This window comes from Agelaius tricolor, unplaced genomic scaffold, assembly GCF_023055355.1.
Source record: "Agelaius tricolor isolate 1412-34295 unplaced genomic scaffold, bAgeTri1.0.p SCAF_5, whole genome shotgun sequence".
NCBI classification, from domain to species: Eukaryota; Metazoa; Chordata; class Aves; order Passeriformes; family Icteridae; genus Agelaius; species Agelaius tricolor.
The window spans coordinates 23,937,613-23,964,817 of record NW_027269265.1 but is presented as its reverse complement, the minus strand read 5'-3'; the positions used below and the strand labels follow the sequence as shown (position 1 = coordinate 23,964,817).

Genomic DNA, 27,205 nt, shown 5'->3' with positions numbered 1-27,205 from the left:
TGCATTACTCTGATTCTCTCACAGTAAGAAATCCATTTCCAATGAGACCTTATCCTCACTATCCACCTCAACGACCTGGATTTTTGCCTCCACCACCTCCTCCTGAAAATAGAGTTGAACCATCTCAGTCAAATCCATCAGCTGTAGAACCAGAACCACAGCAGGAGACTTGACAGTCATTTGGGAAAAGTCCTGAACCAGTTTTGTGCTCTCCTACTGGCATTTTTCCTTATGTTAAGTAACCATTGTTACTTAGGTCTATACAAACTACTTTGCTCAAATTGAAGCTTAATAGGAAAAATTCTCAGGATAGTATTTTGTAAATAAAGAATTAAATACCTATGAATATTGTGAATAAGTGATTTCCACTGTACAATAGTCATTTTAAATTACGCATTTCTAACTTGAGTAGTCTCTTCAGAGGTGTATAAAATTAAATCATGTGAACCTTATTGTAAAAGTCCAGCTGCTTTGTGCTGGTTGAGCTGTACAGGGAGTCTCTCTGCATGCCAAAAGTGATGCTTGCTGCTTTATGAATAGGATGTGAAAACAAATGGAAACAGTTAATAAAAATCTACAGAAAATGAAAGCAATGTCACTGGTAACATGGTATAATAGATAGGTAAAGATGAATAACCATGATTCTCCACTTGAGTCCCCTCTGTTAGTGGCCTCCTAGGTGATCTTTCAGCTCTCAAGCTCTACACTGTGGCAGTTCTCCTGCCATGACACTGAGGGGGAAGAGGCAGCAGAAAAGCTGAGCAACTCTCCCATTACTCTTCAAAAGCTGGAGTGGAGTAGTGTTTATTGAAGATGTGTACAGGGGGTTTTTATGACCTGGGAGCAAGGAGTCACAGCTAGGATATGCTCCAGCACAGCCCAGCCCTTGCTTTTGAAGACATATGTCTGCAGCAAACCAGTAGGAGGGGTGTGTTTTTACTGTCCCAACATGAGTTTGGTTTATTAGGTTTCAGATTTTAGCACCAGTATTAGGAAAATGCTGGGCAGGACAAAAGCAGAATTAAAAAGTACAAGAAGGAAGTGGCAAACTGCAGCATTAATAAGTCTTTGTCTATGAAAGGAGTTGGTGTGGTACCTGGTTCACCTCCTCAGGTTCCTGTGTGGTGCTTCCCTGGCAGGAGTGGCTGTCCCAGCAGGCACAGTGCAGGGTGGGGCTGCCCCGTGCAGAGTCAAGCTCAGCTTTCACTGGTGGCTGTACAATCTAAAGATTTCTGCTAGCAGCTGGTGGCTGTTCTGACAGTTTGGCTTCAACTTGAAAATAATGTAAGGACTCAGTTCAGTCATTTGGTAAGGGACTCTTCTAAGACAAAGAAGCAAACTGGTTTTAGCAAGCCCCAACTCAGCAGCAGTTCAACCACCAGCCTTCATTCTCTGCATGCACACACACATTACACACAGTTTCAGGCTTTAATGTAAATGCAGCCACCACACCCCATAATTAGAAGTTACCAAAAAAACCTCCAGCCCACTTTTTTTGCAATTGCTTAGGTAGAGTCTGCCAAGAGAGCATTTTCTCTTGTAGTTCAGTCTTCCTGCTCCTACCATTGTTTCCACGTTGGCTTGTTTCAGCTGTAGAACTCTTCCATGGCTCACTCCTACAATTTCTTTATCCCTTCTGCTTCTAGCACTCAAAGCATTTAGGTTAAGTATTTGTACTCCAGTGATTCAATGACAGATTCTGACAACAGACATTTTAAAGCATCATCCATGTTAAATTAACCATGTAGTTTAATGTGGCTGTTGCATCAGCTTTAGCCAATTATTTGATGGCTATGAGTTTGCCTGAGAGACTTCACAAGGATTCTCAAAGGAGTTACTGAGTTTTACCCTTGTCCTTGTCATCAGCCCTAGGAGCAACCAGAACTGCCAAATACAGCCTTGCCCTTGCACAGAGAACCAGGGTATAGCACAGAAATCCTGGGCTGATAACACTGCCATAAACCTTTTTCATTCCTTGCCCAACTCACCTGGGAGGTGCAAAAACTATTTATGAATGTATCTCAGTTTTCTGAGCAAACACAGTATTTTCTCCACATGGGTTAAATATTTGTTCTAAGTTAACTCTAAAAAATTCTTCCTCCACCAAAACAGTCTATGCCCACAATGGTACCGAAAGCTGCAGGCAAAAGGAAAGCTAGCTGAACTGAGAAAATGCAGGAAAAGCATGGATTGGATCATCCTGCAGAGACAATGGCATAATTTGAGACATTTTTCCCCTCCCTAGTAGCAGTCCAAAATTTTATTTGCAAATTTGGAAGCAAGGTTAGGTTTATGTAATAGGAAGCAGGTAGATGGTAACCTGTCAAATGCAGAAAGGCCACACAAAAGTGTATGTGGGGAAGTCCCTGTTCTGCCCACCCCCAAAAGAATAAGCAAAAGAATAAGTTTTGACAGGTGAAGGCCTGAACCTAGCTGAACCTTGTGTTCCAACAGCTGAACCTAGAATGCAAAAGACTGACATTGCCATCTCTTCAGCAAATACAAAGAAACAACAAAAATAAAATTCCTTTTGGGATCGTGCAAGTTCAAAGCAATTTTGCAATATTTTGTAAGGTCCCACTCCAAACGCATGAGAATATTAAGATTATCTTAATTTCCTAACAATTACAGACCACTTCAGCTTGAATCCCTTCATCCTGGTATCACTAATAAAGATTACTGCTGAAAATACAGGCAGACAACAAACCTCACTTCTATCTATTCCTAAGAGAGGAGAAAAATCAGGGGTGCATTTCTCCACCACTGCTCAAGGTATGGCTTTCACCACACCCTCCTGCTTTAATGGAGTCCCTGAAATTTCCAAGATAGATTCCAGCCAGGAATCTGTTTTAGGTACAGTGATTTTGTCCCTGAACACAAGCCACACCCAGTGAGCAGAGTCCAGGCTGTATGAAACAAATCAGACCTGGAGCATTCTAACAATGCACAGCCATTGCTAAGAGCCAGCTCTGGCTGCAGCTGCAGTGAGTGAAAGGGCTGCACACCCCCCTGCTGTAGTCAAGTGAGCTGCTTCCCCTGCTCCTCATCATATCTTTCAAGATTAAATTAATTAAAACAAAGCAGAAAATAGGTTAGACCAAACAGATTAAAAACACATTTATACAACAGAAAGGCAAACAGGTTACTTCCCAACTCTATTTAGTAAGGCAGTTGCCCATAAAATGCCATAGCTTGCAGAGATAAAATTACCATTCTGCAACTGTTTAAAGCAGAGGACACTGAATTTGCTTTATTTGTTTCTGTGTGACTTCCTGAAATCTTGAAACCTTCAAAACCAAACTTCACGTTCAGATGCTGCTGAGCAATCACCATGAGATTTATCTGCTACATAAACCTCCCTTCTGAGGCCAAGCCCTGAAAGGCACCAAAACAAGTCCCAATATTTCACTTTCCTGGAACATGAAAAGCTGTAACTGTATTTACCTTATCTTAATCCCCCACAGCGTCTCTTCAGTATATTGGCAAACGATCTTGCTTACCAAATCTGGAAGATCCAGGAAACTGCTTGAACAAGCAGCGCACTTTTCACACTTGGCAGCAGTTTGGGCTATGGTAACATGAAGTTCAGAAGCTCAAATCAAGTCCGTGCTTGGCACGCACACACTGACCAGCCACTCTGACAAGCCTCACAGCACAGTCAGCCACTGCAGGGCACAGCAGCTCTCCAACAGCTGAGCAGACATTGCAGCTTTCATTCAGAAGGCACAGCTGTGTACTCTGAGTACGGATAAAACGTCAAACTGAAGCGTTGCAGGTATTCATAATCTATTTAATAGTGGGACACCAAAGAAGTACTACACATTTTTCTTGAGCACATTAGATTTTGATTTAAGCAATTGCAATTGATGAAGTAATTTCTCAAAAATAGTCTTCTATATTCTACAGTCCACAGTTTACTGTATCAGTCTAATAGGTCATATAATGATATACTGTTTGTGCTAACTGGTCTGATCTTTAGCAAAGCATCCTTCCCATTCCTCCACCACCCCAAAAAGTGTTGACAAAATTCAGCCAAATTTTAAAAAATTGTGTGACTTATTTTAGATTTTTCTGCTGTCCTAAACACAATGGGAGCTACTAGTTATACACATCTTATGAACGATGTTGCATTTTAATTCTAGAAATCTTCATGCTGATAACAATAAAGTATTTTATACAGCGATCAATTTTTAATGCTTTATTCATTGATTAAAAGAATATAACATTTAACATAAACCATACAACATCAGTCATCAATTCAAACATTCAGCTGGTTTCCTTACATTTTCTGTCAGGAGTTTTTTTTTAATCTGATCACATTTATAAGATAAAATCTCACCACATCTGGCATATACACACACTGTGCCAGTGGATTCACTCTACTGATGTACATATAAAATCCGCATGGTATGTGCTCACTGGAGACAAAACAGCGCACACCTGTCAAAAGGTCATTTTAATATAAGATGGTAAAACCATTTGTAAAACACATATAAACTTTTTCCATAAATAGAATCATATCTGGACATCTGTTGCATAAATTGTGTTTTCCAAAGCTTACAATATAGCAGCCAGGTCTCAGCACTGCTGGGCACCCACGTTGGCCACTTACTTTATTATTGCAGACTGTCCTTTAAACATTAAATGCACAACATTCGTACCACTTAAAACTGGGGTCAGGTGGAAGTCTCACAGAGACCACGTCTGTACCGCGGTTGCCCTGAAACAGTTACATCGGCTTCTAAAGCCTCTCAGATATAACAAGATTTTAAAACATACTTCATGGAATGTTCTTCATGCATCATAGCAGCTCATACCTGTGATAGAACAAGCTTTGTATTTGTTTCCTTTCCTTCCTTTACATTCACTATTCACAGTGAAACAGGTGCATGTTTGTTAAGAGTTCTGAGGTTGCTGACTGAGCCACAGCACAGCTGTGTACCACAGGTCGAAATTCGACCTTATATATTACAATCTAGCAGTATCTGGCTGGCCAAAAGTTGGCCTGCCCCTGCCAGCATGTGGGCACTTCTTCGTTTTTAATCTATTCTTTGGCAGCTGACACAGGCGCTGACAGAGAAAATCCAGTGACTTGGTTATTAGGGATTTCACGACTAATGTTTGTTTGCAGGTGTAGACCTTTGTATTGAAATCTTCACTGTTATGCGTTTACCTCACCGGAGCGCACATTTCTTGCTTTCTCCTTTTAAACTTTGGCCCAAAGCTAACTTTTAAGGAAGATGACAGAACGTGAGAACAAACAAGGAGGAGCTTGCAAAGAATCCAAAAGACTACAGCTTTATGGAGTGGATGTGTAAGTGCAGGAACCCGAACCGCTAGTGTTTCACACCGCCGCTTAGCAGCTAAGGAAAGCCGAGAATGGAGTTAAGCCATGCTGCAGAATCCGCACGTGAAATCAAGCAAGGTAAGAGTCTTACAGTGAACAGCCCTGGACAGACTTCTCGTCCCTTAAGCCTATTAAGTAGCATGCTACTGGATTAAGCACACAATGACAGCATAGAGATCCACTGGGCTATGGATATGGGTATTAAAAACAGTTGGCTCCCAAGCACAGGACTCCAATAGAATAGCAAAAGAATTCAAAATGCAGTTACTCAATTAAAGTAAAGTTAGCCGGCAACCTCTGACAGCCTTTGGCTGTATCTTTGCAAGGTTTGGTAGACAAGTCCATTAACCGTGAAAACCCTAAACACTGCCACTTTCAGCTTCTAAACCAATACCCGACTACGTTCTTTGATCAAGAAGTAGAATACACATATATAATTCTATATAGCTAATACTGATTAAACACAGCACAAAAGGGGTTAATTCACACTACCAAAAAAACATAATAGGACCCTACTTGCATATGTAACCACAGGAATTGTAAATAAGGAGCTAAATGCCTTCACTGAAGCTTTGCATCTCTCTGTAAAAGTGACGGGTTGGCTCAGTGAAGACACTGAGCAGCTCTATGTCCATGACGGCGTGCCAAGGGCGACCCAATCCAAGAGATACTTGCTCAATGAAATTGTGTACTGGATCCACATCCTGATCAGCCAGTTCTCCTTGGTCGAATTCAATGCTTTCTTCTGTGACTTCCAGTACTTTCAGGTCAGAGCCACGAAGACGAGCAATTGCTATAAGATTATGAGCCCAGACTGTGTAACCTATGGGGAAAGAAAAAGTTGTTCTGTCATTTTCCTACAAGGTATTTTCTTACTCTACTACTTAATACCAGACCATCCCAGTATCTCTCTGAACCTATTCCATCATGTTCCATCTGGCAGAATTCCCCTAGGGCATGGCGGGGGCTTTCTGGTTTCAAGTGGGGAAGCCCCCATTTTACACTCTGAATAAGTAAATATAAAAATATTTCAGACAATTTAATCAACCTTTTCTAGATCTTTTTCTCCTACTTGCAGAGCAGTGGACTACTGTAAGTTTATATAAACTTCAAACCTCCTGTGATTTACTGTGTAGTAAAATTAGAACAAAAAAAGTGAGTTATTAATTAACTGAATGCATAAAAGGAATGCTTTAAAACTCTGCTTATGCTAGAAAAAAATACTTGCTTTCATTGCTTTAGAAAGTAGACTTATTAAAAAAAACCAAGCCACCACCAAGCAAACAAAGTCAGCACGCACACAAACCGAAAGCCTCTGCAGCATCTTCATGTCACCCCAGTGTGTGTGTTTATGTACATATTATATATATATATATATATATGTAAGATAAACTACGTGCATCTTGTTATTCTGTCTGAGATAAAATATAATTACAAAGCTTCCCTCTCTTGACCCTGTATATTAGCATTTCTCTTTAAAAACTCCTACTCCTCCCCCAGTTACCTGTAAGCTTTCTGCGCCTGGCTAAGAAAAATGCAAAGTTCCTCCCTATTCAGATGCAAACCACAGATGGGAACGTCCCTTTTGGGGAGCTCTGCCAAATCAGCCCTTCCACTGCAAAAGGCAAGGCTCATTTCTGCCATGATCATCATTCTTGCAGGTGCTAAACTTCTTGGTGAGATGCCCAAGTAGATTCCAAGTAAAGCTGCAGTCTGCACAATATTTGAACTGGAAAAGATGAAGTGCTGAGCAGTAAAAGCTAACTGTGGTTTGGTCCTCCAACAATGCAGTTAACATGCTCTACATCATAACGTATCAAAATAGATTGTCAGAGAATGAAGAAAAGATGTCAAAGTAATAAATAAAAGAAATTTATGTTCTGTTTTCTTTTACTTTTTTCTATTGTGTCTCTGGAAGTATGTTGGTTAGGGTAGGTGTTCAACAAAGAAGCCTGCACAGATCTGTAAGGCTCATTTCTGGTATATTAACCATTACAAATGCATGAATTCCCACAATCTCCATCTGCTGGATACTTCACCTCCAACACAACCATCCCCAGAAGATGAAGCTGTTTTAATTCAGGCAGCTTAATTCAGTGTCCCTTCCTTAATAGGGACATTGAACTCAATGGAAAATTCCTCCCTGTATGATGACACACTCCTGTCAGGACATGGAGCTCACACCACCTTCCAGTTATCTAGACTGTAAAGGAACTTACCAAAGAAATCTTTGAAAGCAAGTGCAAGAATAAAGGGGGAAAAAAAAAAAGAAAAAAAAAGCCCGGTACACAAAACCCTTTACCATCATTTGGGCAGGTATACAGCTTTTGCTGTAACTTTTTATGGTGAGGTCCTCCATGCACTAGAACAACCATCTTATTCCCAACTTAATCTCATTTTAAATGAACTCTCCTTTCAAAAGCTCTGCCTGAAACTTCTTTGTGACCTCCCAGCTGCCAAAAACTCTCTGTCCAGCTAAGTATTCAGAGGTAAGAGGAAATGATCACTTCACTACTGGTATCACTGAACAACAAATTTACCATGAGCACACTGTAATTTATTCTTCCTTGCTAGTAAAAATTTCAACTTTAGTTTTGCTCATGGACAGAATAAAACTTCACCATGACGTTTATAACACAGAGTCATAAAAATCCATGTGGAAGTATCCTTCCCTTAAGGAGGAAGAAAAAATAAAAAAGGCCTTTGTTCTCACAGATGGACCATGCTTTTTATTCACAGTGTCAGATCATACCACTATGATATCCTACTGTCTCCATCCCATCCCAAATGGTCACACACTCTTTACAACCCTTTCTTCATTCTGCAAGAATGTATTTAACATCTGCCTTCCTCTGGCTCCTGGACATTTCCACCATTTGTCAGTGGCAAGACAATGACTTCCCCCAAAAGACAATCTTGAGGGAGCCCATAGAAGTGTCCTTAGCATATGTTTTCCCCTTTCGATCAATGACAAGTGGCAGCCACAAGTAGATGGAAATAAAAGCTTTTTCAGAAGTAAACTTATACCAGAAGAAGAAACATACACACACACATACACACAAAAAAACCCCTGAGAAGCACTGGAAGCTGAAGAATAACCACTTCAGGAGACAGAAGAAGAAACCTGAGCACTTCAAGCAAATTATGGCACCTTGAACAAAACCACCTTTTCCTGAAGGAAAACTTCACAATATAATATGACAAGTGGAGCCAGAAAACATTATATGGTAAACCTCAGGGAATCCAAGCATGAGGCTAAGATGCTGTACTGGATATTTCTTCCTAATAGTGTTCCATCTACAGCTACTACTCTCCAAGAACGATGCTTGCAGTACAGTACTAGAAAAGTTATGTCCACAACTTAGAAAAGATCAGGAGGCATTTAAAAGCAGCTTAGCCAGCTTCTGCTGCAAGGAGGGGGAAAAGAAGGGTAAAGAATGCAAATCCCAATGTAACAGCGAGGTGATATTTGGCCATTTTCTCTCACAGGCAGACACAGCATCTCTCCAAAGAAAGGTGATGTAGCAACAACCATTTGCTAGACAGAAGCATAAGGGATGTTTGCTTTCCCAATACTCTGCACAAACTAATAATTTCTACTGAATAGAGACACATGCTGATATGATACTTACACTAGCTTTTAAAGTTAGATAATATATTAGAGGGCTTTTCTGTAGCAGGAGGATAATTTAAGGTAACACAGTTTTATTTTTTTTTAAAGGTCCTCAAACATGTATCCAAATTCTAGAACAAACTGCTAAAAGCCACACCTAGATTGGCACAATCATGTACCAGCACCCAAAATCTGTCTCACCAGGAAACTATTAAGGAGATACAGCCCAATTGATCATACCTTCCCTGCCCCCAGCAATGATTTTTCAGTAAAAGACCACAGGGGAAAAAAAAAAAAAAAAAGAGCAAATAGAGCAAATTCAGCAGGACCTTCTGACTTCAACTGATGGAAATCTGAATGTCCACTTCCTGGTGAAGGTCTCCTGTTTGCACTGAACAACTGGAGATTTACTCCCCCAAGCAGTCTGATGAAACACATTTATTCTTATGCAACACAATAGCCATTGCTTTAACTCCTTCATGCATCAGCAAACTTGGTCTTGGTAAGCTGATTCCAGCACAAATAAAAAAAACATTATTCTGCATTATTTCAGTTTCGGGTGCCTTAAAATTTGCCAGACTGCTGTAACTTCTACCACCAAGTTCTCTATTGATGATAGAGCTGAATACATTCTAAAAGTTGTTTGCTACTATATGGCAAATAAGTAAGTGGGATAAACTTAGCTCTGGTATTACTGGTGAAGCCAACACACTCAGTGAGGCAACCGCCTCTACATATTTTTCAGCCTTCATCTGCTGGTAGTCTTACCAAATTGGTAACACATTTCTTCTTCTCAGCTTTGGGGCACTTAACCAGTGTTATTTACAAACAGGAAGCAAAATCATCTAATCTTGCCAGCATATGAGGTCACAGAAAAACAGCAAATGTTTTCAGTTCACGTACACGTAACCAGTCACTTAATGGAACTTGCACAGTGCAGACCACTTGCAGGATAAGCCTCCTGGAATGCTCACTTCTTAAGTTATCCTCATTTCTGTGAGGAGTTTAATAAAATCCTATGTGACTTCTCAACAGAAGTTAGTAAGACACAAGCAGGTTTAAAACTCATATATATTAAACACCTTCAACAACAGCATGTATAGCAACAGTGCAGCAGCCTTTTGTATAACATGCCACTAAAACACACTATGATTAGAAAGGCAGAAGGCTTGTAAGCATTTAAAAGTCACATACTATGCCCATGCAATGTGTTACCTACCATGAACAGCTAGGAGAGACAGTCTTGTGCACCTCCAGGCTAATAAGACAAGTGGATCTTCATTCCGGTTGTCACTGAGATCTGGGAAGGCAGACATATCTATCACATCATTCATTAGTATAAAATGAGTGAGGAACTTGTCATACTGCCTGGATATGAGATCAACAACAGCTCCTGAAACACAAGTGACATAGCTGTCAAAGTGAATCCTCTCTAGGGGGATACTGGGCTTAAGAATCCTTAACATATCATCACTCTTGACATCAAAAGCCATTATATAGACCCGAAGATTAGTGCTGTTGCGAGTCAGCGCCTGCCAATTCTCATCTTTTGGCATATTGTCCAATGACTTGTGCATTATGGAAACACTGTGGACCAGGAGAGACAGTCGATGCAAAGGCACATGGTTGCTGTCAGCCAGGACTCTTGCCATTTCAGCTGTAAAATCACAGAAATCCAAAGCGAGCGAACGCAGATTCACAAAACGCTCCAATTCGACCGCAGTGATAAGAGTGGTATTACCAGGGATGTGGTTGTCCAATAAGCTCAGATGTTCCATGGTGTTGGCTATGGGGTTTGATAAGGAGGACAATGATGTGGGAGTTACTATTTGCAGCATTAACCCACAAGACAGCCATTTCAATTGCCTGCTATTGCCTAATATCTCTTCAAACAGCTGTTGGATTCTGTAAGTAAACAAAACAGACAATGATCCTATTAAACATGGTTTAGTCTTACCAACTGCATACCATTCAACTGTTTCATTCAAGAATTACTCTTCCCTCATTTATAGCCTTATTCTGCAGGAAGATGCTATTATTATAGTTCTTATGAACTGCAACCAGATTGCAGACCTCCCAGAGCATTTCAACATCCACTGCACTAAAAAGGTTAAAATTGTAAACTAAAAGAAATAGGTACTTTGTCTTTCAAAAATGGTGACACACTATGAGCCTTCACTTCATGTATTTTCCAGCATGTATTTAACACCTTCCCACATACATTTTAAGGTTATGCAAATAAGAAAACCTGTAATGCTTTTCAAATGCAGCTCTTGTTTTTAAAAACAGCTTTTTGTATTTCCTAACTTCTCCAAAACTGCAAATTAAGTATGGAAAAAAAGTAATTTTCAATGAAAGGTGACAAACTTGGTTTTGAGAGTAAGTTAGAATGATGTGAAATTACCCGCTTGATTTGCTCATCAAAGGGTAAGGAACAAACATACAAGAAGATACTTTAAATAATTCCAAATGGAAAACTAACTGGATTTTCAAGAGCCAACAGGTTCATGTTTTACCAAAACAACTTGGACCTAGTAACATTTCAATCTCAAATTATCAGTGCCAGATTACTATGAACTTATTCTGATGCACTCACCTCTCCTACCCCTTTTTATAAGTGAATAGATGTTCTTTATGTTAAGATCTTTTGTTCAAGAATGCAACAGAAGTATTTTAATTTTTCAATATTAAATTCTAATAGTACAGTCACACTCTAAAAACTTTCTCCATGTAAGTATTTTTCCAGTCTCCATTCCAAAGCTGTAAAAGTCCAAAAGAGTCCTCCTGCCCAAATGACAAGTGCTCTTTTAGCATATTAGACACATGTGTAGGAAAGTATTTGATCTCAAGCCCTGGTCAGCATTACAGAGAAGCAGTTGAGCCAGGCTATGACATCAAGAAATAAGATGCCATAAAGCCATAAAATATCAAGAAATAAGATCCAGTATAAAAACAGCAGAAATTTTTGTTCCCCAAATCAGGTAATGGCTTTGCACAGAACACTTCTTTTACTGCTATGAGGATCTGTATAGTTTATACATCTAAGCAAAAAAAATTTAAAAAATTTATTCTCATCCACATAACTTTAATAGAGATAATATCCAGGCAAAATTAAAGGTTTAGGCCAGTATCCTGACTGACAGCAGAGAAACACTAGCACCTTAAGGTGACAGAACAAGGAAAGCACATGGGGCAACTTATCAAATACCTCTCTAGTTTCCAAAACTTTGTAACTCAGTTCTGAGAAGAAGTGGCTTTATGTATTTTGCAACTCTCAGAGACTTCACTTCTACAAATTCATCCAGGTTCCCCCCTTAGGGAAAAAAGAGTTTAGCAACCATAATAAAGAACTTTGCAGTGTGATTATCTCCTCTTCTTGCTTGCTCTGAACCTGTCACCTACTACCTTTGATGCCCCATAACCCTTCTGTTGTAATAAAGTTGAAAGATCAGTGCTCACTCACCCTCTCTCTTGGCAAATCCTTATTCATCCCCTCCCTTGCCTACATGTTCTTTCTTCCTTCTCCTATGAAGTTACTGGGTTTGCAAGGCCTGACTTCACCCAAATGGAAAAGCTGGTGTGGTTACTGTATTTATTCTACACCCCAGTTCCCTTGGGAACTGAGGTGTAGAATACTCATATCCTTTACCTAGGATAGTCATCAGGTAAAGAGACTTCTATATTTCCAGATTTCTCCAAATATTTTATTTAAAATTGAGGACTCACAACTGTGACACAAATGAAACTGTTTTAAACAACAGGTAAGACCCACAGAACAGTGCAGTTTTTCCATTTTATTCCTAGATTTATTTAGAGTTAAGAAGAAACTTATTTGATCCTGGCAGTGTTTGTTTCATCATTATTCTTGCCAATGTTCTATTGAAGGCAGATTACCTCAACATCCCCCAAAGAAAAAGATTCTACCACAGCAATCCCAAATTTCTTCCAAAGACTCTTCCCTCCCCCCATACACATCTACAAAAGGTGCTGTAATGGATGCAGCAATGGTAGGATTTATTTCGTAATAGCCCAGGTAATCAATCTTAGTAGTGCTTTCAATATTTTACAGAACTGTTGATGACAAGTTAATTTTGAGGTGTTCAGTAGAATGCTACCACCTATATGCCTCACTGCACTAAAAATCTGTTTAAATTGGGGTTCTCATACACCTTAAACATCTGAGTTTAGAAAAATATTGTTTTAGTGCCAGCAAAATTTAATAAAGAGAAATATGACACAGTACTCTGCAAGTCTAAGGTAGCTTTTTTCCCCAGTGGGAACTGCAGTAAAAAACTTTTTAAAAGAGAGAAAATGATTTAATGCAATCAACTTTTTATTGCAAGCATCACAGTATTTACACAAGTATGCAGATATCTGCTACTACTCTAATGACCTGTAGGTCCTAAGAAAACTTTCTCCAGTTTTTAGCCAGACAGAGATCAAACACGTCACTAGAGAACATTTAATAGCAATAATTTCTGAATTGTTTTTAATACCTACTTTTTAAAAAGGCCAGACAGAAAGCACTATATAAGATAGAAGTAATTAATTTTAACATATTTCAAATAATTTTTTTAACAGCCTAGCAGATTTGGTTTTTTTCTCCCCTGCAAATTCTTATGCACATTCTATTTTTCATAAACAGACTGCATCTAACTGGAGTTTGCAAAAATAGCCTGAACTGCATTCTGAAAAATAGACACATGAATTCTTGGAAATTAACACCCACTCTATTACCACGTTAATTTTACCCCAACTGCCCAGCAGGTACTACAACATTCATGCTAACTTAACACAATTATTTCAGAGCTCACTTATAAAACCAAAATTTCAGCATATAACAGAAAATCCAAGCAGAACTCACTCAGCACATGCCAAAAAGCAATGCAGCCTACTTATGTCTCAACAAGTGCCATCAGCCCCCTTTGCTTCCTGCAGGCAGCAATTATGGGATGGTCACCATTGACCTGTAACCTACAAATTATTATACTGAAACAAACAACTTAAAAAATAATATTTTTTTAAAATATACTTTCACAATTAATGTCCCAAATGATGCTTTCATCCAGAGGACAGACCAAAGCCTGACTAAACAGGCACAGTTAGCGTTTAAGCTCCCAAACCAGTCCTAACCAGGACTGAAGCACATCCATGGCCCTGGACAGGAAGCAGACAGATTACCAAGGTCCATATGGAGGCCATTTGTTTAATTAAATACTATCAATCAAAATATTTTGTTTAATAACAGAGGCTAAACTGGTTCTTTTGGAAACCAAACTATCTGAACCACATGGATCAATCACGAGAAGCAGATTTCAGAAAGCCAAAATTTCCAACAACTACCCTTTATTAAACTCAAGACAAATGAACTGTTTACACCGAGCATCCCAACACTAAGAAACAGAGTTGTAAAGAGAATTTTAGAAAGTAACCAGGGACACACATGGTGTATAGAAAAGGAATAAGCATCACAAACTCACGCAAACGTATGTTTTTGAAAATATGCTCCAAAGCCTCCTCTGCCTCAGGAAAATCCTTAACCTAAAACCTGAGGAAGCATCCTAATGGCTCTGTAATAGCTGAGATTGCACCTACAGTCTGTTACACCCAGCTCAAAGTCAGATTTCGGGAATCAACTTTTTTTCCCTGACTGCAGGAAGTTTCTGAAACAGCTAATAAGGTTCATCACCATACAGGTTCCAAAAATCCTCAACTACCAGTAACAGTCTCCAAAGGTTGCTTACACCTTTCACTGTTAGTTACCAGCATTCACATTTTGCAACTTACTGATGCAAACCCCACATGAAAAACAAGGCTAAGAAGCCATAAAAATTTACTTTCTGAACTAAGTCTGCTACTAGCTCTCAGACTTCAGACAACTGAATAAAACACTGTCAGCTTTCCTTTAATTTATACAAGGACTAGCAGGTCCAAATACACTGTTCTAGTCTAGAAAAAAAACCAACCTACTAACAATAACCCCCCCCAAAAAAGAAACAACAAAAGAAAACACCACCCCCACCAAAAAAAAAACAAACAAAACTAACCAACCAAAAACTCACAACAAGAAACAAACAAACACAAAAACCCAACACCAAAATTAACTAAACTAAAAAGAAGTAGCATTTATTATTTATTTGCTCATTCCAAAATGTGCAAAGGTTAGTATTAATCTAAAAGACAAACAAGTTAGATAATCAGTTTTGAATGGTTTATGGCTCCAAAATGTGAATACTGGTTTGAAGAAATGTTTGACCATGCACTCAGCTGAGCAAACATCTGCCTAGATGGCTCCCTTCAAGTCCCTTTGCAAAGATTTGATAATATATTTATATTTTCACAAAGGGTATCAAATAAAGGAGCTTTTACCAAATGAGCCTTTTACCTGCACACAGCACTACAGTACATATGTTAGACAGAATCACAAATTGCTCCAAGTTCTGCACTGGAAACATAACAGATGAAAAAGACACAGTATGTGACTCACAGCTCTATTTGCACTGGTTTGCAAATTTAGGTCAGGACCAAACATTCAGTTTGATGACTGTATTCACATACATACATTAATCCGATAATATACCTACATTGGTTCTAAAAATCACTCAAAACAAAAAATAGTAAAGACCTAGAGTGGCTGTACTTACTCTACTCCCAAGCTACTGGGTGAAAGATGTTTAAACTGACACAAATTAAAATTATGGTATTCAGGTTTTATTGTATCAGAAGTTTTAGCAGTACTGCTAAAATAGTTAACTCAGCATCACTCCCTCTGTGGTAATTTATTCCAGAAGTCAGCAGTTGTTTATATTGTATTTAACCTTTTCCAAAGAAGAACAAATAACTATTTGGATTATAAGCATTCAAGGACTGTCCTGTAATGTAATAATGGCAAGCTAAAATACACCTCTGAACTATACAAGCACACTGAGAGCTGTGATCTTTCAGGAATTCTGAAAATACATAACCTAGTTTTCAGATGCAGCTTGAAATAAGTTGTAGCAGTTCAACAGTTTCTCTGTTTCTCTCCCAAGTTTTGAGCAAACTTGAAAGAGAACATAAACACAAATATGTTTTTAACTCTTGTGAAATACAACAGATTGCTTCCTTTTCTAATTTTTTTCATGTACAGCAATAGTAAGAGGTGCTGGTAACAGCTCCTCACCCCTCCTCCCCTTCTGTGGCATTAATATAATATTGTTTCTAGAACACAATGAAAAGAGAAAAGAAAGGATTCTCATCCTACTGAGAATGGAGGGAAAAAAACCCAAAAAAATACAACAGCCAAAAAACCAGACTACTTCATGTAAATAGCAGGAACAAGAACTTAGATTTTCACCCTGGTAAAAAACTTAAAAGCTTCTCAGACACGTATTTCAGGAACTTCTGAAAGTCCTGTCATCTATTTTTTTTATTTTCATTATTATTATTATTATCCTGTATTTGATAATTTACAAATATAACTTACTGCTTAATCTTCTTGCCATCAGGATCAACCTTTCCAAGGTAGGTATTTGATATGGTTCCATGTTGCTGCAGAATGCTTATATCCCCAAAGAGACTTAACTTCTGGAGGTTCCTAGGAAACAACAAAATAAAAAGGAATCTGTACACAAAACTAAAATGGTGTGGGAAATCATTCTGGATAAGACAAACGCAGGCAATAAACCCCACTATTACATGGAACACATAGCCTGTGTTGGGAAACTTATGCAGGCACATAGGGAACTACAGCAAATGAGACTAAAGGGGAAGAGCACTACACAAACTGCTGAAACCAGCTGTAAGATCAAATACTGCTTTTCAGTCAGCACTGGAGTATTTTCAGCAAGCCTGTAGCACCACAAAGAAAACTCAGGAGTGGTTTCACACAATTTTTAATCCTCGTAAAATGTGTGTTAAGTGTCACAATGAAAACATCAAATAGTTACTCCTTTCAACATTTAACACTGCATTTAATGCCCAAGTAGAATACAACCACAAACAACCCTGCCTGAGAACTTACATCAGTACTCCATCAAGGCATCATAAACCTCAGACAGGAAAAGGAAAAGCTCCCCACACCCTATTCAAATGTCTAATTTCTGTTGTATCAAAGTAGGGGAAGCTTTTCTAATATTCCCCATCAGTAAGGAATAGTGCTCCACCATGACATATGATTTTAACCTTTAGAAGGGATACCTAAAAAGAAGTGAAAGAAGAACCTCTGAGTTGATGCTGAACATGACACAGTGCACTAGACAGTCACTTTTCCTTTCCCTACTTCAGTTTTCTGACTTGCATCTTTTCTATTCCTAAAACAGATCAAGAAAGAGGTATGCAAATGACTGCAGTTTTAAAGTAGCTGTGTCGCATTTACTATTATTATTTTTGTAGCTGACTAAGTTTTGGGTCAACATTTCTTGTATTTATATAGCCTATAAATTAGATTTACTCCTAACACACAAGGACTAGTCTGCAATTGATAATTAACAAGGCAGAAACTCCAGTTTCACCACAAATGGACACATAAATTAAATTAATCCTAAACAGTAGATGCCAATTAACCTGTAGCTCACAATTACATGGGTTACCATAAATCCTTATTTCTTCTGGCTCACAAAGCATATACTAGTATTTCAAATCAGCCTTGAGGAAAATGCAATATGATTACCATGCTCAAAGCATAGGGAAGCTCTGGTACAGTTCACTACCTCCACAGTACAACCTGATATTCTACCAAGAGAAGACTGGGGCAAAAAAGGATTAAGTAGCCAAGTTTTACATTTTTAGTAGGTATGAGTTGCCGTCTATAATTGTTATCTACCATAAATCATAATTTACCTGTTGAGAAGTTCCTGTATTCAAAAACAGCACCCTGATAGCCTCAAATCTATCCACTGTTGCAGCTGCTACTTTTTTTCTATATGAGAACAACAACTTAATAGCGAGATCCATGAGCTCCATATAAAGTCTGACAAATACTGGAGTCAAATACCAAGAATTTACAACTGAAATTCCAAATATTTAATATTTTGTATTTTAAATACAGGCCTATTGTACTGATGATACACTAAAATAAACTAAGCCTTAAAATATGATCAATATTCTACATATCTCACTAAGACATTGCCTGACCATACTAAAGAATAAGTTTGGCAGGGAAACCTAAAACACTGGCACACCCAACTTGAGAGTATTTTGAGCTCTTTTTTCCTCAAAAGCTGTAAGAGATAATCTGGTATGACAGGGAAGTAGCAGAAACCTCCACCAGGTTTGAAAAGTAGTGTTCACAGACAATGCTGTAAGTAACCTTTATCTTTTGATCTTGGTGACTTATTTATGAGAGTCAAGAGCCAAAATGCAGTCTCAAGAACATTTCTGAATCACCTCCATATTCACATCGAACACAGGTCTCAGTTTGTGCCACTCATACCACCAGCCAATGCTACAGTAGATGTAGGCAGGCATTAGGAGGACCACCAAAGCATAGCACACATGGAACACTAATTGCTAGCACCCCAAATATTTTTACTTCATCTTTTTGACTGCCGTTTCATGCAGTACAGAGACAAATGGAAAAGTTCTCTGCCTGAATACTTAACCAATGACAATATCCAATTATTTTTCCATTCACAGCACAGTTATTATCATCTACAAATCTGATCACAGTTCAACACAATGTTAGATTTTTGCTACTATTTGCACTTTTATTGCAACTCCATGACATTCAGCTCACTGCTCATCTTCATGTCAGAGAGTCCATAAAGTGATTGCTATTTAAAGAAAATTATTTTAAAGTTATTTATCTTTGGCTTAAAGTCATAATGGCATCTTAATCCTGTGTAGTATCCATACATACAGCTGGGGGTAAAACTTGTGTTTTGGAAGGATTTCTAAAACATTTATTTTCCGCTAGCTCAAATAGCATACTAGAAATAAAAAACTCCTTACTAGGCTCCATCTTCAGTTTTGGTCGGTCTTTTTTAATACCCAATTTAAAAAAAGCACAAAATGTCCTTGCTTACATTCAAGGCGAACAAAGTGGTAAGGCACATATTGTATTACTGCACTAGTTTCTGCCAGTTTCAGCTGCCTGTTTAGACCAATAGAAAACAGTCATTAGAAAACATCAAAACCAGATGCAGCCTACTGCTTTGAGCAATTCATCAATTTTTGGTAACTCCAAGAGATACCAGACTTCAGCAAGACACCACAGCTTTATAGTAATCTGCATTTTTGTTTCCACAGCAAAGATCAAACAAGTCACACAATTTAACATGCTGCAGAGGAAAAGAGGGGTGTGTGTGTGTGTGTGTGTCACTACCTTCCTATCTTCCTTTGTAAGCAAGGAAGGAGGAGTAGAGGAGACAATACTTTGGTATCTTAGAGTTACATAAAAGAACAGGATTTTCCTACTGAATGATCACAAGGTGCTTATTAGCTGTTGTATGCACATAAGTGCAAACAAAGTTTGTCACACTCCCACCCTGCCTTCTAGAACTCAGTTTTGAAAGATCAGATCAAGAAGGAGCAGATCATGAGGACTTAAGAAACATCATGCCCACCCACACCCTTTTTCTCAGTAGTAAGTAGAACATCAGCTTTTAAACAGTTATAAGCTTTGTTATTTTGCTACATTTGCTATCATAAACATAAAGGCTTATGGAAAAGTTACAGATCACTATAAGCACTATTTTAGTACCTTTTTAAAGGTACTAAATAAATGTTAATTCATTAAATAAATGATAGATTCTTAGAGCTCATCAAGGTCCCAATCCTATTACTTCATATGCTGCCACCCACAAAACAACTTGAGCTCTGCTTCAAATATAAGACAGACGTTGAACATACCTTTTTGGATGGTAACTGGCTGGCAGCAGGAATATTTGTCAAAAAAATTTCAGTTGTTTTTAAAACAAGTTGTAGACAAGTTGTTATTTCCTTAATTCCATCAGAACTAGCAAAGGTCACTCCAAAATATTTTTCTGGAGATTTAACATACAGATTTGCTTAGAAACTAGCAATTTCATGTTGTACAGAAAATGCTCTAAGTAGCAAAACCATACATCATTCCCCTCTAGCCAAGAGAGCATTTAGAAATTTCATTACTTTTAGTAATTACTTTTCTTAGGTCCTGCAGTATTGTAAATCCTCAAGGAAATCTGTAGCCATTTAAAATACATTATTTTTCTTGCAAGGAGGAAGGTTGCTACTGCATTGCTTAATAATAAATTTAAAACTCCAAAACAACTCTACACAGTTAAGAAACAGCATCACAAAGGCAGATTTCTTCTTTTCAGCTCTGAAGTGTAAAATGGAACATTTTTTAAACTTATCTGCCAAAAAGCTATCACAAGGGCTGACAGGAGTTATGAAAGACTGTCCTGTTCTAAACTTAATTCCAAAAGGAATGCATTTACAGTGATTCAGCCACTGAAGAAGTTAAAAATTTCCATTTACATTATTTTGGAAATTACAATTGCTATCTTGTGTACAGTGAAATACAGTGAAAACAAGAAGGAATTATTAAAGCCCTTGAGTTACAGATAAATAAAGAGAAGCAGAGAAATTAATTATGGACTGCAGTCCCTCCTTAGACAAAACTAAGCATCAAGCAGGTGACAAGGTCTCTGGTTTAGACATTAGGTGGCCACAGTAAGAACTAAGCAGCAATTTGGCACATGGTAATACTCCTCCTCACCTCTTTTCAACCTCAAAAGTCTACTTAAAGAACTAAAACACAGTGTTCTACCTAAGAACTAATAATTTATAGGTAGTTACTTTGCAAGGAAAAAAACCCCTTAAACATCACAATAAACTAAAAACCTAGTCTGTTCAAGGAAAAAAAAAGAATCTATTCTGAAAGTAAAACTCAAAAAAGGTCAAGTACTTAATGTAAATTATGACACTCTTCCCCCAGTTTTTTAAATGCTCATTAAAAAAAGCCTGCTGTAATAATCAGGTACCCTGTGTTACCCAGTCATGCATCATTCATTTCAAGCCAAAAGAGCAGCACATAAACGATTTAGAGACAGCAAGAGAGTATGGCAATGCAAAATCCTATCAAAGTCGGTATCTTTTCTTCCCTGTTTTACCACCAAAATGATACTAATCTACCAGAGAACAGGTACTGGAGAAACAACTATTTCTGCACAGTGTTTTACTGCAGTCCTGAGTCCCACTGTGCATACAGAATCTGTAAAATGAGCGTCAGAAAGGAAGTATCCTTGTACAGATTTCAGATAAGGCTATGGAGAATTTTTCAAAAGAAAAAGTGTATTAAAAGCCTTCTCACATTGCAGTTAATTTTGACAGTCTCGAACTTCAGTGAGGAAAAAAAGAAACAATTAAGTTTTCTAACAACATCCCCGTGCAACAGCTCCTATAGATATTATTTTACTTATTTTAAAATTCCAAGCCCATGTCATATCTGCCTCAGATCAGACAACCACCACAATCACCTCAACATTTTTTCCTCTTATAATACTAACTGGATTTCCCGCAGAGTCAACAGTTAAGTGAAAGCTCCTGAAATGCAAGAGGGGACCAATCAAGACAGACGATCACGATTCACACACTAAGGATTCACAGGGCAAGAAGTAAATTAAGATAAAGGTGAGCTGGACTAACGAGCTGTTTTCTGAAGTGAGGTCTGTAACTCTCAGCCATCGCAGCTGCACCACAGGAAGTACCTGCTGGGGGCAACAGAGCAGAGGAACTGAAAGCGAGACTTCACACACCACATTTGCATTCATCTCAAACCAACGAGGAACTGCATTTAAAGTTCTCTTGCTTCAATTCAAAATAAAGACAAGGAAGGCCTCAAGCTACTCTCTCATACCTCTGGAATCAAAGGAGGCGGTAACAAGATCATGACTCAGTTGCAGTTAGTTTTCTAAAGGCCATCCACAAGGTTTAATTCACCCTAAAGATGCCCTAAAACACTTGCAGCTTTTTTTCTTCCCTTGATAAGTGAAGCTATATGTGCACAGAGGGGAAATAATATTAACTATTTCCTCTCCTAAAACCTACATGGCTTTCCAAACTCATCATAACCTAACTGTAATATCCTTGCTTTCCTTACATGCTGACTAGAGGCCATACATTAGGATATCTGATTATCATCTTATTATCTCTATCACACCCCCACACAGTGAAGAGAATGCAAGTATTTTTGTCTTAAGGACCTCAAAGCTGAGGAAATTAGCTAACCTGCCAAAGTAAGTGTGTGAAAAACACAACTACAAACCACACGAAAATATTTCTACCATTTAAATTCAATTGGGCCAAGAAAGTCCTACACGTGAACATATTTTTCAATAAACAAAAGAACATAAAACCTCCTCAAACCTCAGACAGGCAGTTAAAACGAGAGGTGGCATGAAAGCTCAGCTTTTCTACAGCAAAAGACCTCATAGTTGGAAAGGCAAAGGTATGTTATTGGGGCAGTACTTCAGCGTGCCAGAGCTGTAATTTTAACTCCCCCTTACTAGTTTCTCATACTTTTTTGCAAGCATACACAAGGTCTAAACTCTGTCCGTAGTAAGGCTTATTTTAAGTGAGAAACCTGTCTTGTAATGCAGCAAATTCAGGCTCCTGGCTCTCCACTTGCTCCGTTAGAGCTGCATTCCCCGCTTCCATCCAAAAGACGAAGAACTTTTTATTACTGCAGCTGTATTTGTTTTGCGAATCGATCAGCCCGCTCGCCGACTGGTCGTCTGAGCGTCTATATTCCTCCTCAAGCCACATTATATGATAAAAATTAGGCAGCTTGAAGTGGCGCGTCCCCGTTCCTGCCCAACTCAGAGACTCTCTCTCACACACACACAGAGCAGCTCCGAGCGCAGCCCCAGCACGAACCGGCCGCCGCCGGCTCGGGCGTTGTTTCCGCCCGCACAAACCGGCGGGACGGCCGGACCGGGCCCCGCGCGGCTCGGGGGCTCCGTCTGGCCCCCGCCCGGCACGCCGCTCCCCCGGCCGTACCTGTTGTTGCGGACGCTGCTCAGGACGCACAGCACCAGCTCCAGGTAAGTCCTCAGCAGGTCGAGCCAGCGCGGGCTCAGCGGCGGCGGCGCCTCCCCGTCCCCCGCCACCGCGGCGCCCTCGCCCGCCGCCGCCCCGCCGCCGCCGGTGGGGTAGTTGTCGGCGGCGAACTGTACGCGGAGCTCACGGACGAACCAGCCGCACTTGCGCATGAGGAACTCGAGGCGCGGGCGCTCGGCGGGCGAGACGCGGAGGCTGAGGCGGAGGCGCGGCCAGAGCGCCGGGTAGAAGAGGCACTCCCGCCAGTGCGAGCAGGCGGCCGAGGCCCGCAGCCGGTCGGGGGCCGCCAAGAAGGAGAAAATGTGGACCACCAGCTCGCTGGGCAGGGAGCCGGCGCCCACCGCCTCCCTGCACACCGACATCCCTGGCGCCGGCCCCAGCCCCGCGGCGGCGGCCCCGGGCGGCGGCCCCGGCCTGGCCTGCGGCTCCTGCGACACAAACAACAACATCAATGACACGGCGCAGGGGGGCGGGCGCCGGCCGGGACGCGCCTGCTGCCGGGACGCACCACCCGCGCCGCCGCCGGCGGGGGAGGCGAAGGGGCGGAGCGGCCGCTACCACTGGCCGGCACTGCAGGGAGAGGTGGACCGGACCACTCAGACCTGAGGGCGATGTGTGAAGGAAGACACCGCCGGCGCCGCGCTCTGTTTCTGCGGGGCGGCCAGAGCCGCCGCGGCGGAGGGAGGAGGGTTCCCCCGCGGGGAAAATGGAACGTGCCGGCGGCGGGCTGGGAGGCGGAGCCGGCGCGCCCGCCCCGCGGGGGACGTTGGCCGTTCCCCCCGCCCCCCCCCCCCGTGCCGGCGGCGCGGCCCCCCCGCTCCCCGCCCCTCCGGCGGCTCCCAACGCAGTGCGGCGGAGGCTCTGCCCGGGGCGCGGCCCGGGACCACATTCCCTGCGGGCTCCACAGGGGGAGCGGCCGCCGCTGCCGGGGGGCAGACGCAGGACGGCCCCCGGTGTTTAGGAAAACTTGGAAAGGGTGTCTGGTGATGTCTGGTGGCGGCGGCGCCGAGGCCCGTACGGGACCGCACGTACGCCTCTGAGCCATCAAAATTACCTCAGCAGCATTCCTGCTGCTGCCGCGGGAAACGCGCTGACTACGCAGGAAAGGTGGAGCACGGCAGAGTCCGACATGTGACAGAACCGGGTGCGAGCCTGGGGCGATGCAGGAGAAAATGCTCCAAATCTTATCACTCTTCAGTTTCTTAAATCTCACACGCTTTTATAAAACCCGTGCCAACATCCGCTGTAGGTGTGTAAGGGTGACTTCTGTGCATACAGAGTTTTGAAAGAATTTAGGTCTGTTACGTGCTGATGCTGTAAAGGCTGAACAACAAAGTGCTGATAATTGCATACATTTTTATAATTGAAAAACAACTCATCGAAATAAAATTGAGTACTGCCAGTATCTTGGAATAATGGACACAGTTTATTTAACAACTTTATATCTCAGTTTTCAGAAATGTACGCACAAAATAATTAAAGATGTGCTAATAGAAATGAAGTCTAGACTCCCCTCTATACGGAGTAGGCACGCATTATAACCAGATTCATTAGCAACCAAATCTAAACCAGCTCTCTCCCTTTACTCCATGACTACCCGTTTCTGCTGTCTCACAACAGGGGTGAAAAAACAGCATCAGTTCTCTTTTCTTGAATCTGGTCCTGGGGGAAATCTGTCTTCCATTTCCCCCTGATTGGAGAGAAGGAGCCTGTAGAGGCAGATGTTGCTATGAAAGTAAAACTACAGAAAATTCCCAGGGCCAGTTCTCTCATCAGGGACCAGTGCTTCTTCACTCACCTGCACAAGTGACTTGAACCAGCATAAACAACTCAGGTAATTGCTGTGCTACTCCCACTGTGGATTCCACTAAAATTCCCCAGGCAGTCAAGATGCAAGTTCTGCAGCAGCCAAACTCATCTGGCCTAGAAGGATGCAAATGAAAAGAACTTATGCGCCTACATGTCTCCATATTTTAATATCTACTCAACGACTCCCCATCGTTGAGCTGGTGATGATTCAAAGGACTTCCAAGATTACTGAGCATCTTAATGTAAAACAGCATCAAGCTTTATGACTCAGTTCCTTTGGATTACCAAAGCAGCATCAAGAAAAGTTGGTTTATGAAGTTAGTAGTTCTGCATTTGTTGTTAACTTTGTTGGATTGTATTGGATCTGTAATGAAATGGCATGCTGAGTTAGGAAAACTTTCCTGTCTGACCATCCAGGACCTACTCTGGCAGTCACACTCTCACCCACCTAAGCTGGGACTGAAATCCCTTCCCAGTGGGCAGCCCCAGTGAGCCTGACTCCCCACACACCCCCATACTCACACAGTCAGACAAGGTTTCCTTACCATCTCAAAGCCAGGTTTCCCACAGCAGAGTCTCACTGGTCCCAATCCTTAAAATAATTCAATCATGATGAAATAACTAAACAGCTTGAGCTGGGGTCCTGAACAAAGGAAACCCTAGGTTTTTTACCCTCACAGTCTAAGCAGGGAACATTTGGGGGCCCTTGGCTCCTGCTGTGTCTCTGAGTGTCTGGTCACCTGGTTGGGCCACAGGTCCCTGAGCTTGTCAAAGGGTTGGCAGTTCACAGCCTCTTACCTCCAACTCCAGACATCCAGAGAACTCAATCTGCAGCTTATACTGCAGTGCAAACCAAGCTACCTGCACTGAATATATTCCTCAATATATTTCCACAGTACAGTGAAATGGTCTTTTACTGTTACTGCTGCATAGCCATTTAATGAGCTCCAGCTTTTTGGGATTGTGTTTAAAAATTCAGTCTCAGAAGCTATTACTTTCATTTTTGTTAGCTTAAATAAATGAATCTGTCTAAAGCTTCAGGCCACCACAACTGTGGCTGAGTGGTCCAATATGATAAATGCCAGACTTTATAGATTCCCTGATAGAATCCATCTGCAGGGCCAGTATGGCACTGAGGCAGCCCAGTCTCTGAGGCTGTTGATTCTGGGTGTTGAATCACTTTTCCCTGCCTTGTACAACAGAAATGTGCTTCAGCTTGACTGAAAATTGATTTCACAGTGCAGGCTTTTGTTAATATTAATGCAATGCTTGCAAGCTGATGGGATAATTACCTCAGAAAAAGACATGCATCTAATTTGCTTGCAGACTTTATGGAGTGACCAGGTGGTTCCAGCAGGTAGCTGGTCAATAGTCTTTTTGCTGAAGCACTAGGCTGTCAGTATGATTCCTCCATTAAGCCACTCACTGCACATTTAAAGCTGAGGGAGATAACTGTGAATCTTTATGCTGCAAATCAAATTTTCAAATGTTCTGAAAGGCCGTGAAGCCATATTGCATATCTTGGAGGGACTGGAAAAAAGAAATCATTCCAAAGTATTTCAAGGCAAGAGATGACAGACATTTACCAAGAAGTGACCACTGATTTTTTTCACAGTCCATTGTGGATCAGAAGAGGCAGTGTTCTGAGGGAGCCTCAGGAAACCTGATTTTGCTAGCCTTGACAGCTGCTGTTGGGTTACTTCCATAGCATGAGGGTTTTCACTGCCTATCAGCACCAGGAGTGTGCCACGAGCAGCTGTGCAGTCAGGAATCACACATGGCTCCAAAGTTATGGGTTAGCCATAACCAAGTTAAAGTTTACAGGGCCTGAAGGTCACTGATTCAGCTGCTAATGTCAGGACCAGAGGCTGCCAGCTTCTTCAGGTGCTCTGTCCTGGTCATGTACAGATAACAAGCTAAAACCAAAGTGCAAGTTTTTTTAAAATTACTCAGTCCTTTATTGTTTTTTTTTAAGTACATTGCAAAGACATGTATGTTTCTGGAATTAGTAACTTGGGTATATTTTTTTTTGTGAGCTACAGTGAACTCCAGGAGTTTTCCATCATTAGCAAGAAGAGACAGAGCAGCAAGTCAGAGCAAAGCCTAAACAGAAACAAAGTATTAGTAGGAAACAGGTGTTTCCACGTGTGCTGTAACAACCTGGAATAATGTGTCTTCCGTATTGATTTATGTGGAAAAAAGGAGCTCAGCAGATTGAAGGTTTCCATAAGGTTCCGGCATAATGTTCACCGGTACGGTAGAAATCCATATAAAAAAGGTTTACTCGAAGAGGAACCAGGCTGCAGCTGAAGACTGCAGTCCTGGTAACGATCCCAAGGGAACGGGGGGATCCCAGGCACCGAGCTGTTCTTGTCTCTTTTCGGGGCGATGAGGGAGCAGCCGGCGGCAGCGTC

At 40.8% G+C, this 27,205-nt stretch overlaps 2 protein-coding genes across 6 annotated transcripts in view; one reads left to right on the top strand and one right to left on the bottom strand.

Annotated features, from left to right (window-relative positions):
* MIA2 (MIA SH3 domain ER export factor 2) overlaps positions 1 to 4,183 on the top strand; it is a 30,305-nt gene extending 26,122 nt beyond the window's left edge. For all 5 annotated transcript variants that reach the window (XM_071426847.1, XM_071426849.1, XM_071426846.1 and 2 more), the window contains one exon: positions 25 to 4,183. In XM_071426847.1, coding sequence (XP_071282948.1) covers positions 25 to 173 — 149 coding nt within the window. In that variant the 3' untranslated portion in view covers positions 174 to 4,183. The remainder of the gene's footprint in view (positions 1 to 24) is intronic.
* FBXO33 (F-box protein 33) lies at positions 4,184 to 23,502 on the bottom strand. Its single transcript, XM_071426850.1, has 4 exons — positions 22,923 to 23,502; positions 16,426 to 16,536; positions 10,180 to 10,865; positions 4,184 to 6,170 (listed from the first exon to the last, which is right to left on the bottom strand). Exons 1-4 carry the CDS (start codon positions 23,429 to 23,431, stop codon positions 5,899 to 5,901), a joined length of 1,578 nt encoding a protein of 525 aa, XP_071282951.1. The 5' UTR covers positions 23,432 to 23,502; the 3' UTR covers positions 4,184 to 5,898.
* Between the last annotated feature and the right edge of the window lie 3,703 nt (positions 23,503 to 27,205).

Bases quoted from the DNA above. Each gene is read 5' to 3' on its own strand.
- FBXO33 (XM_071426850.1), bottom strand. From the start codon at position 23,431: ATGTTGTTGTTTGTGTCGCAGGAGCCGCAGGCCAGGCCGGGGCCGCCG. The intron at 10,866-16,425 runs GTAAGTTATATT...GTTTACTTACAG, and splicing joins GATGGCAAGAAGATTAAGCA to AATCCAACAGCTGTTTGAAG. The intron at 6,171-10,179 runs GTAGGTAACACA...CTTTCCCCATAG, and splicing joins GTCTCTCCTAGCTGTTCATG to GTTACACAGTCTGGGCTCAT.